Here is a 14,229-nt window from a genome sequence, read left to right as displayed (position 1 = left end):
AGCCACACCGAGGGCATCACAGACCCCAGCCCCTCACCCATGGGACTCTGAGGGATGATGAGCTCAACCAGCCACAAGCGCTGCCGCCAGGTCTACCCAGCGGCCAGGGAGCTTCCGGAGGCGCCAACCTTCTGTTTCACGGCAGGAAAACAGAGCAGAAAGTTGTGCAGGAGCGGACGTGACCCTGGACACCACTGAGGTGCCCAGATCCGGGCCGGAGGCGGGGGACAGCAGGAGATGGCACCAGGAAGAAGGAAGGCCATCAAGCTGAGTGAGAAGTGAAGGGTCTGCAGTGAGTCAACAGGGGACACCTGGCCGGGCTATAAATGATGCACGCAATGACACTGTTTCTTTTTATTAAGATCCGTATTTACAATCTGCAGATACAAACAGGCATCCAGTAAACACATCCAGAACAAAGCATTTCCAACGCGTGACCCGCGGCTGCAGCCACAGGACGGGCCACTGCCCAACAGAGCTCCCCACATGGCCCCCACCGTGACCTGCCCCAGCAGTGTGGGGACATGGGCTCAGTGGAGCGGGGTACACACAGGACTCAGCCACGTCCACTCCCCGAGGACGCAGACTAAATAGTGTGTCTACACGGGCACTGAGAGGGACGTCCCCGCCACCAAGCAGCCCAGAGACAGACTACACCGGCTTCACAGAATCTGCTCACACACCCTTTATAAGTGACGTCCACCCCAGGATGCACAGGGCTGTCCACGGACACCCCACATGCGAGTGCAGCCGACGTGATCGCAGACGACTCACCAGCTCCCCGGGGCTGCTCCCGCAGGCCAAAGGGGACAGATGAAGTCTTTGTCTCATGACAAAAACTCTGTACATGCAAATAAAAACTGCAAAGTACAAAACCACCAAAGGCCGTGTACAGGCTAGGGCTTTGTGGAGACTGCAGGCTCCGGAGACTGCAGGAACTCGTACGGGTCGTGGGCCGCCTCCGGCTGCTCCCCAACACTGAGGCGAGAAGGGCTCCCTGCAGTGACGGGAGGGGGGGCATGTCAGCACAGCGCTGCCACGCACTCTGCCCAGGAGGCCCGGCTGGACACATGTCCTGTGGCTGCGGCCAACTGGGCCTATGGCGCAGCCAGAGCCCCGGACCCAGGGCAGAGACCACCCAAGGGCCCCAGGGAGGGCGTGGCCAAGGGCCCCAGGGAGGGCGTGGCTGAGCCTCCACACAGCAGGGCTGGCAATCCTGCAGGAAGGCAGCTCCTGGGCCGGGGGTCCTCGGACACTCCCAGACCCCAGGAGCCCCAGGGTCACCCTGAGTCCACCAGGACCTCGGGGTCTTCAGACACCCCAGACCCCAAGGAGTCCTGGGGTCACCCTGAGTCCACCAGGACCCCATCAGGCTCCTCAGACACCCCAGACCCCGAGGAGCCCCAGGGTCACCGAGTCCACTAGGACCCCATCGGGCTCCTTGGACACCCCAGACCCTGAGGAGCCCCAGCGTCACCCTGAGTCCACCAGGACCTTGGGATCCTCATAGCTGGGAGCTACCCCAGAGTCACATGGAACCTCTTCACATGCTTTTATCACCAGGTTAATGGGACCAAAATGCCGGTCCTCTACTTGGACAGCTTCAGCCAATGGTCTGCAGCTGATCGCTCCCCTCCCCTCCCCCAAATGTCAGGGCCGCAGAAAGGGAAGTTCAGTGCTGTGTCTGGATCTGACGCAGGACCTTGAGGACGCAAACAGCGTGCTCAAGGGGCCAGCAGATGACGTCTGCTCCTGTCCTGGTGGGGTCGCCACCCACCACCCACCCACCCTCATGTGCAAACGGGAGCTCCCGACCAAGGACGGTGGTGTGCCCCTCCCAACTTAGAGCCCTGAGGTCCCATGACCCCCACCAAGGACTGCGAGGTCTGTCCTGTGCCCCCCACTAAGGGCCTGTGCCCCCCGCACAGACAACCGCGTGGTCTGTCCCATTCTCCCCACAACCACCAAGGGCCCCAAGGTCTGTCCCGTGCCCCCCCCACCGAGGGCCCTGAGGTCCCTTGACCCTCCACGAGGGCCCCAAGGTCTGTCCCATGTCCCCCCCACCGAGGGCCCCAAGGTCCCATGACCCCCTACGAGGGCCCTGAGGTCTGTCCCGTGCCCCCCCCTACTGAGGGCCCCGAGGTCCTGTGGCCTCCACCTCCACCAAGGGCCCCGAGGTCTGTCCCGTGCCGCCCCCCCCCCCCCCGAGGGCCCCGAGGTCCCATGACCCCCAACCGAGGGACCTGAGGTCCTGTGGCCTCCACCTCCACCAAGGGCCCCGAGGTATGTTCCGTGCCCCTCCGCCACCGAGGGCCCCATGACCCGCCACGAGGGCCGGGCAGGAGCACAGTGCTTCAGGACCAGAAGCAAGAAGTAGCCAACATTCCCTCCTCGATGACGCTATGGGGTCCACGGCTTGGACACGACAGGCTGGGGCTCTTCCCAACATGGACCCAGCATCTTAAGGCCAAGCCCCTAGTTCACAAGACTGACTTCCACGCCAACCTCTCCCCAGTGCAGCCGCCCGACCAGAGCCCCTGTGGGGGCCTGCAGCACCCCTGGACCTGGCCCAGCCCGCTGGCCCCCGGCCTCCCAGCTACTCCTGAGGCCCCCATGCCGGTGCGCGGCAGGCCTCACCCAGGTGGTGCTGGTCCCGGTCGGAGGCGTTGGACAGTGAGCTGAGGTTGGACGAGGGCCGTGAGCCCCCGCGCTCTGCCTGTGCCTCCTGCAGGTCCTGCAGGAGCTTCGTCGTCTCGTCCAGGCTCAGGTGCCCGTCCTCGGGGTCCAGCTCCTTCTTCACCTTCCCTGAGGACACGGAGATGGGGCTGGGCCAGGCTCTCCCACCACTGCCCAGCCGGGCCCATGCCGTGTGAGGCCCTGCGCAGAGGGGGGCGACGCACACTGGACGACTGGCTGCGCCCCCCGACGGCCCAGCAGGACCCTCCCCATAATGGTGGGGCCACGCTCCCCTGCGCCGAGTGGCTCCCCACCCTGAGGAGGCCGGGAGAACGCCACACGGGGCTCTGCGCTGGCATCAGGCAGCACCCGCATGGCGGACCCACGGAGAGCCGGCGGGCGGGAAGCAGGGAGGCTCAGCCCCAGGGGACATCGCAAACGAGACATAGGGGCGGCGACCGGGACCCACAGCATCCTCAGAAGGGAAAGGACACGTGATGGGAGGAGGAGGGAAGACGCAAGAAAAGCTGGGGGTCAACAAACTGGGGCCCGCAAGGCCGTGTCCGCCCCAGCTGGAGACCAGCGGAGAAAACATGCCTCGAGGGAGATGGGCCGAATCAGGTCCAGGTGAGCGCGGGACAAACTACAATCAGACCCCCCACGTTCAAGATAAACCCCAGGGCCCGGGCACAGCAAAGAGACGCAGCGCAAGAACAGACCTGACAGAGAGCAAACAGGGCTGGTGACAACCCGATTACCGCGAGAGAGGAAACGGTAGACTCGGCGGGAGGAGAGCCGGCGGGCGGCCCTTGGCGCACCCGAGGGACAGAGGACCCACCGGGCCCCTGCCTGCTTTCCTCCCGGGGCTGGGGCCGCGCCTGGCAGTGGGTGATGGGCCACGCTCGCTGCCAGGGACTCCATGGGAACAGGGCTCGGCAAACTGATGCTGGTTCCCGCAGCGCCTCCTCCCCAAGCGTGCCCCCCTGGAGGGCCCTGGTCTGTCTGCTGGGACAAGCCACGAGCATGACCACCTGCAGACTCCACATGTCAGTAGGTCTGAAGGGGCCGTAAGGGCAGGGCCCACATACAGGGCCAACAAGGGCAGAAGGCCCTCCTGGGGGCACACGCCGTGATGGCGGCAAGCACGCCGATGCAGCACCACGGTGGCCACGGCAGGAGCTCCCCGCTGCCCACTGGACCAGGGGACCCAGGGATGGGGCCAGAGATCAGAGAGAGCCTGGCGAGCCCTGCCGGGAGCCACTGGGAGTCCTGAGGACAGCAGGTGGGGGGGGTCCTGAGGACAGGGGGGTCCTGACGATGGGGGGTGGTCCTGAGGACAGGGGCTGGGTGGGGTGGAGGGGGTCCTGAGGACAGGGGGCTGGGTGGGGGGGGTACTCATTCGAGGGCCCACGGGCTGGGCTGGGTCGAGCCACCCTCCCAGGAACAGGCACAGCACGGTCCCCAGCACAACCTACCCAGACAGCCGAGCACGGAGATGTCCAGGGAGACGTCCGAGTAGGGCTTCATGGCCATAAAGTCCAGCGTGGAGCTGCCGTCCCCGAGAGGGTCCCCAGCCTGTGGGAGACAAGCCACGTGAGACGGAGGAGAGACAGCGAGCTGGTGCCCACCACCCAGGGAACGGAGGCTGGGCCGGCTGTGTCCTGTCTGTGTGAGGAGCCCACAGACAGGGAACTGTGCCGTAGCCCAGGGACCACAGGGCCTGGGCTCCCCAGGAAACCTCCACCTGGAGGAGCTGGGAAGGGCACTGGTCCCCGGGGACCCATGGGCGCTAGGGAGACTGGGGAGAGACCCACAGATGCTGGGGGGGGGGGGGGGGCGGTCTCCAGGGAGACACCCAGGACTCGAGGCCAGGCTCCTTTGGGAACTCGACAGCGTGGCAGGTCCTTGTCTCCTCTGGGCTGACCCGCAGGGGCCCTGCTGTGGGCCAGTCGGGGTCGGGGGGTCCCGGCTCCGGCGGCTGCAGCCCGCCCCAGATCCTCGCGAGCCATGTGGGGCCGGTGCCGAACACCACACGTGTCGCAAAGCCCAGACAGAGACCAAGCAGACGCCTGGCCGCCGGCACACCCGGGCAGACACGTGCCCTCGGCCGGCACCCTCTCCAATCTCCGTCAGTCAAGGGCCCGTCTGACGGGCACCTGACCTGCCTTGACCTCTGCCCCGCGAGGCCCCGTCAGGGAGGCTGGTGACCCCCACAGCCCGGCCCAGTCCCAGTGCCGCTGCCCATACAGGCAGTTTCAGAGCTGGGGCCAAACGTGCTCCTGGTCACTACAGGGCGGGGCAGAGGCGGCGGTGGACCGCGTCCTCAGGAGCTGGCGAGGCCGCAGGCTGTCCCTGCTGACTGCCCTTGCCCACCAGCGAGCCCACCCCTGGGAGGAGCCCCTGCCGGCTGCACAACCTCAGGCAGGTCACGGTGACTACCTCACTTTCCTCCTCAGCAAAGGGACTGAAGCTCCTCCCACTCGCGCTGTCTCAAAGGCCACACGAACATCCTCACGGGGCCTCAACCACTAGGCTTTTACTGGCTGTAACTTGTCCACGGAACCCACCTTCACTTCATCCGGAGGCTTCATCGGAACGCTTCTCCTCTACAAAGAATCACAGACAGGAGCCAGTCTCTCAGCAGCTGTATCCAGGCGGACCTGCTTACCCTCTCTCACCCATAGTTGGGACAGGCCCGCCCGCAACCCGAGCGGGCCTCACGGGCCGCAGCCAGAGTGAGCCTGCTGCACAAGACCAGCTGAGACCCCCGGCGGGCTGGGCACCCACGAGACCACCCGGGGCGAGAAGGCCATGAAGGCGCGAGAGCCCTCAGGATGTACCCGCAGCCCCAGGGGTGGGAAACAGAGGGCAGTCAGACGCTGGGCTGGGGCTTCACCCGGAGGACAGCTGACCCGGCTGCGGGGGAGGCAGGGTGCTGAGACCAGCAGAGGAGATGGCTGGATGGCATCACCGACTCAATGGAAGTGAGTCTGAGCAAACTCCAGGGGACACTGGAGGACAGGGGAGCCTAGAGGGCTGCAGCCCATGGGGTCACAGAGTGAGACACGATGGAGACTAAACAACAACGGTCTGAAGCTGTGCTGCTCAGTCCACATTCAGTAAAGTGCTCAGAGCTTTCTTGCCTCCTCTGCCCTGAGCTAGCCGCATGCGTCTGGGCTTCCTTCTGGGCTATCCTGCTCCACTCGACTATGTAGCTAGTTCACTGCTGGCACCGCACGGCTTTGATTCCGGCAGCTCAGTGGTACACTCTGAAATCTGCATGAGTGATACCCCCAGGCTCTCTCTCAAGACTGCTTTGGCTACTTGGGGTCTCCTGTGCCTCCATGTAAACTTTAAAATCATTTGTTCTAACTTTCTGAAAAATGCCATTGATGTTTTGATAGGGACTGCACTATATCTATGAATTGCCTTGGAGAGTATGACCACTTTAACAATATTAACTCTTCCAGTGCAAGAAGAGAGTCTATTCAATAAGTAGTGCTGGGAAAAGTGGAATGTTACATGTGAAAGAACGAAGTTAAAATGTTTCTCTAGTGCTGTAAACAAAAACAAACAAAATGGCTGGAGAGGAAACATTCAAGGCTTTGTGGTCAGGCACAGGGTGTGGCCCGCTCTCCATTTCTACTTTCTAAAACACTCAAAATCTGTAAAAAAAAAAAAAAAAAAAAAAAAAATTGTTAGCTCACAGGCCAAAGTTTGCCAATCCTGATCTTGACCAAAAAAGACAAACTACAAATGGAAAATAAAAATAAAAGTGACTGCAGACACTTTCTCAGACACAAGGTGAGTCAGACATCACTCTACAAAGAGGCTAAAACGTCGATCCAGGTGTCCACACCAGAAAGACAAGTTCCAAAAATGAAGGTAAAATGAAGACAGTTTTCAGATAAAGAAAAAGGTTCTGTAAGGTTAAAGGATATTTCTCAGGACAACGGAAGGTGACAGCTGATGAAGAAAGGCAGGTCTAAAAAGGGATGAAGAACATGTGCCAGACGAGGGCATCCTTCTTAGGTTTCCCTGGAAGGTAACCGACCCGCGGGGAGGAACAGCTCCGGGTCACCTCACACACACTCCCAGCTCCCATCTGGCGGCTGCTGGGGCTTGCGCCCACCTGCCTCAGCCGGAAGAGCATCCGCGAGTGGTCCCCGCCCGTGATCTGGTCCAGGAGGTCGTCCACCAGCTTCTTGCTGTAGCTCCCAGCATCCTTCACGAACTCCTGCAAGCTGGAGGGGGCCGCGAGAGCAGGCTGGGACCTGCGTTCCACACCCCCCCGCCCTGGCTGCCCACCCCCGAGGTCCAGATGGGGCAGGCGGGGGGTGGGCAGCAGTGACTCCAGAACAAGAAAAGAAAGGACACGCATCTGCACACCTAAGTCCCTCACGCCCGCTTTATGAGAGCACTCAAGTCTTTCGGGTTCAGGGACACAAGGAGATTAAGGAGAAATCACACGGAGGGCTCCACACTGGGTGGGCTGGGAGCACCTCTGGGGTAATTCTGGACCATAACAAAGTGAGAAAATCCCAAACCATGCCACAAGTTGAGAACAGAAGCCAGGAGCAGAACCCACAGACCAAGCAGCACAGCCAGGCCAAGGCCTGAAGGAGCCCTGACGGCAAAGCCTTCACACGGCTGTGGGCCTGACTCTGCGCCCAGCGTACAGCTGCCTGGACTCCGTGCCCAGCGCCGGCTGCCTGGACCAGGGGCAGCAGGCCCCAGAGCCGTGCACTGGGGCAGGACGACACAGGGTCACCTCCTGGGAGGCCACCCTCGGCCACCACACCTTCCTCTTGGTCTTCCTCCTCTACTTGCTGTTTTCACACAAATGTTGGGGTCAGCTGCTCGTTGATCGTATTGGAGCTACCTGATCCCTGTGTTCTTCACACACGCTGCACGTCGTGTTGAAGTAAGACAAAGATCTAACACGGGAAGCCTCCATCTCTCCCCGACCGGCACAGCTCTCACGGTCCCCGCGTAAAAACCAAATTCTGAGAAATGGTCCTCTTTTCTCTCAGGAATGAAAAAACACAAATCCCATTCCACCGAGGTGCAATACCAGATCACTAACTGTACACCACACCTGTCACAACTGAGGCTGAACTGTGTCCCCAACATCACACACTGAGGCCGTGACCCCCTGCACCTCATAACACAGCTGTGCATGCAGACGGAGGCCTTAAAGGGAATTCAGTTAAAATGAAGCCTTCAGGGTGGCCCTCAGTGTCTCCAGAGCAAAGGAGCTCAAGACGCAGAGTGAAGCTGGGGGAGGACGCTGTGGGGAGGACACTGGGGAGGGATGCTGGTGGGAGGACGCTGGGGGGGGGATCCTGGGGGAGGACGCTGGGGGGAGGGAGACGCTGGGGAAGGACTCGGGGGAGGGGCTGAGGAGGACAGAGTCTGCACCGAGCAGCCAGGCCTCAGGAGGAGCTCGGATCCCACCTCCAGGACGCGGGTGCTGTCGCAGACACCTGGTCTTGGCTGCCTGAGCCGACACACGGGCGCGAGAGCCCCTGGAAGGCCGTGACCCTGGCTCTCCCCGGAGCACGGAAGGTCACACCAGGCTCTTGCAGGCTCCGGCCTGGATCGTCATCCCCTTAAAAACCTGGTCCAGTCACCTGAGCTTCGAGGTCACTAGCAGAGGCCAGTCATTTTACTGAACACAAGCACGGCCTGCAGCCCGCCACAGACGCTAGGCAGCCCACCCACCTCAGCGCGCACTGCACGCCCGTCTCGTCTCCGTAGGCCGAGTACAGCAGCTCCAGCTCGTCAGCCTTCAAGTCGCCGAACACGGAGTTGTTGTGCGTGGACAGCGCGGTGCTGGCGCCGGAGAGGAAGGTGACTGGGGGGTGCGGGGGCCGACGTGAGGGACACACATGCGGGCCACATCTCCAGGGACCACGGAGGCCCCCTGCGGAGCCCACGTGCCCTCTGCACCGACTTCTCGGTAACCTCCAGGCGGGGGGTCTCTCCGCTGCCTACAGCATCATGACCCCCAAGTGGAGGAATCGTGACTTTGTTGGAGGACCTTTAAATGGTGTCACTGGACCACCAGCGCGTGGAGGGCAGCTGAGCGCGGGGAGGGGGCCCCACACTGGCCGACGCGGAGGCGAGTCCTGCCCTCTGGGCTCCAGCTCCTGCCCCTCCTGGGACCCCCAGAGTGTGATCAGCCCCAGAGCTGGGCCTGACGGGGCAGCCGCTGGGTGGGGTTGGTGGGGGGGAGGTCTTACCTCGGCTCCTCCGCTCCTCCCGGAAGCCCAGCGTGGTGAAGCCAGGCAGCAGCTTGCTGGACAGCGAGCTCAGGTCCACTGGGTGGGTCTCCTCCTCTGCAAGGGGACCAGGGCCGTGAGCAGGCGGCCCCCAGCTGCATGCAGCGGTGGGGGCACGTGGAAGCACAGCCTGGTGGCCCCCAGGACGATCTGAATTCAGGTCTACACACCCGGCAGCCGCCCTGAAACCCTGGCTGCCCGCGGTTTGAGTGGAAAGCCAGCGGTCGGCTCACCGCACGGCAACACAACCCCAACTCACGCCACGGACCCCGCCTCCGAGACCTCAGTCCACATGCTGCAAGAGCAACACAGCCGCCTCCGCCTCCCGACAGGCCTGTGGGTGGTTCCCACGGGGACTGGGGCCTGAGAGGTCTCCATGTCCCCATCAGAACCTCAACCTCGCGTTCGGAGTGGAACCAGCTTGCCTGCTCTCTTTTATCGAGAACGCTACGGTTCACTCCAGCTGATGGTTAAAGTGGTCAGCTCCTGCCCTCCGCACCCACAGAGGACCCCTGACCACACTGGCATCCTGCCACGTGGGCGATGGGCCATGCCCCATCTACACGTCACCAAGGCGTGGACATGTCACCAAGGCATGGAGACCAGGGACGGGGCCGGTCAGCAGACAGGACAGGGTAGGGGGCGGGCACGCACCATCAGCATCCAGCCCGGCTGTGTTGACCACGCTGTAGAGCAGACTTCCATCCCCATTCTTCTTCAGGTAGCCCATCTGCAAGAGAGCTGCCTGAGCGCCCGCACCCCCAACCCCCCGCGGCCTCCAGGCCCCACCCAGGGCTCCCCCAAAGCAGGGCGCCCTTGAGGGACTAGGAGAACCATGGCTGCTGAGAACGGCCTGTCCTGAGTAAACCCTGAACAACCACAGAGCTCCCCGTCCCCCAGAGACCAGACACACCTCATGCCGTGAGCACATGACCCCGGGCACACGTGTGCCACAGAGGAGCTCCTGAGCCGGGCTCCCAGGACCCTCATGACCAGGAGCTTCAAGGACAAACGACACCCCAGAAACAGCCTTTTCCAGGAGCCGGAAGCCTGACCAACGCGAGCTGGGGCAGGGGCTGGTCAAGGAGACCAGAGGCCCCACCCCACACACACGGAGTCTGCCTCTGTCTAAACCGAGCTCCACCTGGGAGCAGTGCCCCTTCGCAGGCAGGAGCAGCCGCGTGCGCCGGTGCAGGGGAGCCCGGGGATGGGATGTGGGCGATGGCAGGGCTCCTTGCTGCAGTCACGAGCCCGTGAGGAGCAGAGGACCCTCGGGTGTGGGCAGACCTGCAGGTTTCGATGTGAATGCACAGCCTTTGGTGAACGTGAGTCAGGGCAGGCCGCGCGGACGGAGGCACAAACAGATGTGGCCGTCCCAGCCCTGTGCACCCAGTGCACCCTGTGCACCTGGGCCCAGACAGGACGGGACACCCTTACGGGGGAGGAATCAGTGCTCATGCGGAAACACTGACTCCAGGGCTGAGGAGCCCCCACAGCGCAGACCAGACTCGACACAGAGAGCTGCCACGTGACCACACGGGGCCCTCACACCTCACGGCAGGCATGTACAAACCAGCAGAAAACAGGTGACGTAAAACGCGATGTGTCTTATATAACCCGACACATCCCAACTGCGACCACTTCATGGTTCTTTATGTAAAACCCACCACGTCCTCTGCAGACTTAGCGTAAATACAAAGCTCAGGCAGATTTCCACACAGGCTTTGCGACAACAGAATGTTAGACACACCAGGTCAAACAAAACACCAGGATTAACTTTGCTTGTGTCCTTGCTAACAATCACCAGGAAATCTGAAGCCACTCGCCCATATGGTTCCCGCCACGCCTACCGGATGCCTCCTGTGTCAGAGAGGAGGTGTGCAGAGCAGGGTGGGCCCTGAGGACCAGCTCACGCCTGGTCAGACCCACGGAGACTGCAGAGGCGCAGACACTGAGAACACGGAGAGGACACGCCGCCACCAAGAGGTAGGTCGGGCTCGGCCTCGGCCTGGAGACCGAGCGCAACCCTCTGCTGGCCGGCAACCTGCACACCACATGCCACCCCGCTCCCAGGAGCTGGCCAGCTGGCTGCGGCCGCTGCGGGACGAGGAGCTAGCCCTCCAGCGACAGCGGCACCAGGACAGGGCGGCGCTCCAGCCAGACGCTCACGATGACCGCTGATGCTCGGTCGTCCTGACAGGCCAGCGCCTGGCAGATGACGCGGCCGCCCGTGGGGGCGCTACCTTGCCGCCAGGCACCAGCCGGCTGATCCTGTCCCGGGCCTCGTCGGCCGCGTGCTCCACCAGTGCCAGCACGTGCTCCTCCGCGGTGCTGTCCGTCAGGCTGCAGGCATTCCCCTCCGGCTCGAACACACAGCTGTGAGGCGGGGACACGCACGAGTCACGCCTGCCCTCCCGGAGGCCCGCCTGCCTGGCAGAGTGGGTAGCAGGGGGCACAGAGCGCACGTCACACCCTCCCTTCCGCTCCTAACCCTCTGCAGGCTACAGTGCGTGAACACTGGCCAAGCAGAGGCCCCTGGGTCTCAGCCCCAGCTTCCAGTCTAGGGCGACAGGAGCCTCGCTGGCAACAGCGTCACTCACGCACTGGACCAACAGTGGCAGTAATTCCGTGCAGGGTCACGGCGCTGGCAGTGAGCTGGGCTGTGAGCAGCCCCCAGGCCCCAGAGTGCCCTGAGACGGAAGAGACGAGGGGCAGCTGCCAGCGCCCAAGGGAGGGGGTCTCCTCGGGGAAGGCTCTAGAAGCACAGTGGTGGAACCCCTCCAGTGAGTGTGGGGCGAGCCCTCTGGGGTCCCACGTCTACAGGAAGCCCCCTCACAGCCAGGGCCCCAGCTGCAGGAGCGAGACAGGCCCCTGCCTGCCCTGCCCCGAGCTGTCATCTAATGGCGCAACGGAGCCCCCGAGCCGGGGACGCGGAGCCCTGGCCACCAGCACGCGTCCTGCATAGAGGAGACCCTCAGGAGTGAAGGGCCAGCGAGAATTCCCAGGACGCAGTAGCAGCAGCGCCCGGGCAGCGGGCCTGGCGAGCCACACCCGGGACTGAGAGTGAGCGTGGCCGGTAAGGGTGGCTCGGCCCCTGCCCCCGACGCCCGGGGCGGGTGGGGGGGGGGGGCGGCCGTGACTCCCTCACAGGACCCGTCACTGTACCAGCACGCGGGGAGCGGGGGCCAGAGCGGAGAACTGCGCCCCTCACGACTGACCCCAGGGCCTCCTGACACTCTTGGCAGGATGGGGGCCGCCACCACAGCCACGGCACTCTCGCGCAGGCAGGGAGGAGGGCTGCTTCTGTGTGAACACAGGGTGAGCCTCTGTCCCAGCTGCCGGGAGTAAGACGGGCTGGAACGCAGCCCCCACCAGCAGCGAGGGCGTCGGTGCCCGCAGAGCCGAGCGGGCGGGCGGCTCTACCTGATGACTTCTCTACTTGGCCGCTTGGACTTCTTGGCCGTCTCTACATGTACAGGCACGACCTCGGGGACAGGCTCCTCGGCAGCCGTGTCTTCGTTGCCCAGAAGAGCCGCCTGCTGAGAGAAATCCATGTCCTGCATAAACGACATGCTGCGCTTCAGAGCTAAGAGCCGCTCCTGGAACCAGAAAGCACAGAGCCGCGGGCTTGACCTCTCCCTCCGGCCACAGCACCGACGAAGCGAGGGGGGGGTGGCCGCAGCCTCGCCCGGCCTGGCGGCTAACCCTCCGGGGGCAGGGCGCGCCCCCCGGAGGCTGGTGAGGCCGCATTGGTCCTAGACACGTGGCGCATGCAGCCTGGCTCACGGGGCTGAGGGGGGCCTGGGGCTGGAGGCGGGGCACTGGGCTCCGGGAGGCAGCCACACACGACAAACCCACGAGGCAGGCTGTGAGCCAGTGAGACCCATGCGTCTGGAGCTCCGCCCCGAGCCTGCTGGGGACACGGCCATGGGCAGGAGCAGAGAGGTGGGGTGTGTCTGGAGGAGGGGCGTGCTTGCAAGGGCGGCTGGCTGGGGGCTCCCTAGAGCAGAGGTCCCGTGCCGAGGCCGGGGGGCGTGGCCAGAGCACGGCATTCACTGAGCTTCCGTTCAGCTGTGGGAGCCGCGGAGGCGGCGGCAGCACTCAGCCGCAGCCCGGCGCTAGCCACCGGAGGCCCCTTACTTTGCTCATCATCTTGAAGCCAGCGTGCAGGATCTTCTTGGCCAACTTGTAGTACACGGTGTCCGGCCTGTTGTATGTCATCGCGTTGTCACACATCAGCTTGAAATCTGCCTGAAAAAGAGCCAATTCACCAGATGTGGAACACCACACAGACGACAAGAGCCTCAAGACTCCTATCGGGAGAAGCCACAGGGAGACGCTGAGGCACACAGAGAGCAAGCGTGGCTCTCCGGTTTAAAGAAGACCTTTCCTTTAACTTATGCAGATCTTCTCGGCTCATTTTCTGCCACAGCTTACTATCAAGACACCGAGTGCACGGCCCCGTTCCACGCAGTAAGCGCCTGTATGTAGCAGTTTGTGTCTGTGCCCCCCGGATCCCTGATTTGCTCTCCCCTAGTCGGAGAAGGCAATGGCACCCCACTCCAGTACTCTTGCCTGGAGAATCCCATGGATGGAGGAGCCTGGTGGGCTGCAGTCTATGGGGTCGCTAAGAGTCAGACACAACTGAGCGACTTCACTTTCACTTTTCACTTTCATGCATTGGAGGAGGAAACGGCAACCCACTCCCGTGTTCTTGCCTGGAGAATCCCAGGGACGGGGGAGCCTGGTGGGCTGCCATCTATGGGGTCACACAGAATCGGACACGACTGAAGCGACTTAGCAGTAGCAGCCCTGCCCTTCCAGCAGCCGCCACTCTGTTCTGTCTGTTTCTGTTGTGTAGACAAGTTCATTTACATCATCGTTTAGATTCCCCTTGTAAGTGATACCATATAACATTTGCCTGACTCACTTCACTGAGTATAACCTCTAATTTCATCCACGTTGCTGCAAAAGTGAAATAATATTTCACTCTTTTTTATGGCTGAGTAATCCAAGAATCATTTTTAAAAACTTTGAGAAATTTTCGTAACTGTTCATTAATCTTCACTTGCTTGAATGAGAAGCCTGCCAAACTGTAATCCTTTCTGAACTCAGCACACACACTTCACGGGGGTAAAATGCTGGTTCCTCCGCTTCTTTCCTGACCTGCCCCCTTCCCTCTCCTTGGAAGGAACTCGGACATTAACGGGAACAAGAACCAACAACCAGTTCTTTTGAGCAAAGCAGAGGGATAACCTGAGAGGTGGGC

General features: G+C 62.5%; 1 protein-coding gene across 9 annotated transcripts in view; it reads right to left on the bottom strand.

Annotated features, from left to right (window-relative positions):
- Window positions 1–342: 342 nt before the first annotated feature.
- The window catches only part of BRD9 (bromodomain containing 9), a 25,497-nt gene continuing 11,610 nt past the window's right edge, over window positions 343–14,229 (bottom strand). For 2 of the 9 annotated variants that reach the window (XM_055554560.1, XM_055554559.1), the window contains 11 exons: window positions 13,101–13,211; window positions 12,384–12,559; window positions 11,204–11,336; window positions 9,615–9,690; window positions 8,922–9,017; window positions 8,401–8,533; window positions 6,731–6,920; window positions 5,244–5,282; window positions 4,152–4,251; window positions 2,638–2,805; window positions 343–997 (listed from right to left, as the gene is read on the bottom strand). In XM_055554560.1, coding sequence (XP_055410535.1) covers window positions 897–997; window positions 2,638–2,805; window positions 4,152–4,251; window positions 5,244–5,282; window positions 6,731–6,920; window positions 8,401–8,533; window positions 8,922–9,017; window positions 9,615–9,690; window positions 11,204–11,336; window positions 12,384–12,559; window positions 13,101–13,211 — 1,323 coding nt within the window. In that variant the 3' untranslated portion in view covers window positions 343–896. The remainder of the gene's footprint in view (window positions 998–2,637; window positions 2,806–4,151; window positions 4,252–5,243; window positions 5,283–6,730; window positions 6,921–8,400; window positions 8,534–8,921; window positions 9,018–9,614; window positions 9,691–11,203; window positions 11,337–12,383; window positions 12,560–13,100; window positions 13,212–14,229) is intronic. The other 7 variants (XM_055554561.1, XM_055554565.1, XM_055554562.1 and 4 more) reach the window with 7 other exon arrangements.

This window comes from Bubalus kerabau, chromosome 18, assembly GCF_029407905.1.
Source record: "Bubalus kerabau isolate K-KA32 ecotype Philippines breed swamp buffalo chromosome 18, PCC_UOA_SB_1v2, whole genome shotgun sequence".
NCBI lineage: Eukaryota > Metazoa > Chordata > Mammalia > Artiodactyla > Bovidae > Bubalus > Bubalus kerabau.
This window is presented reverse-complemented; position numbering and strand designations above follow the sequence as displayed.